The 272-nt window shown below is 73.5% G+C and overlaps 1 protein-coding gene across 1 annotated transcript; it reads right to left on the bottom strand.

Moving 5' to 3' along the window:
* Positions 1–4: 4 nt before the first annotated feature.
* On the bottom strand, positions 5–266 carry LOC102495801 (cyclin-dependent kinase 4 inhibitor B; the record flags this gene model as incomplete). Its single annotated transcript, XM_006160887.3, has 1 exon — positions 5–266. A coding segment is annotated over exon 1 (234 nt), but the record flags the coding sequence as incomplete, so codon positions are not given.
* Between the last annotated feature and the right edge of the window lie 6 nt (positions 267–272).

Here is a 272-nt window from a genome sequence, read left to right as displayed (position 1 = left end):
GCAGGTACCGGGCGACGTCGCGGTGGCCCCGCTCCTCAGCCAGATCCACGGGCAGGCGGCCCCACGCATCGCGCACATCCAGCCGCGCCCCGGCCCGGTGCAGCGCCACCAGCGTGTCCAAGAAGCCCTCCCGGGCGGCGTCGTGCACGGGTTGGGTGAGGGTGGCGGGGTCGGCGCAGTTGGGCTCGGCGCCGTGGAGCAGCAGCAGCTCGGCCACGCGGGTGCTGCCCATCATCATGACCTGCCAGAGAGAGCAGAGTGGTCAGGGCCTG

The sequence above is a fragment of the Tupaia chinensis genome, unplaced genomic scaffold (assembly GCF_000334495.1).
Source record: "Tupaia chinensis unplaced genomic scaffold, TupChi_1.0 Scaffold111481_1, whole genome shotgun sequence".
NCBI lineage: Eukaryota > Metazoa > Chordata > Mammalia > Scandentia > Tupaiidae > Tupaia > Tupaia belangeri.
This window is presented reverse-complemented; position numbering and strand designations above follow the sequence as displayed.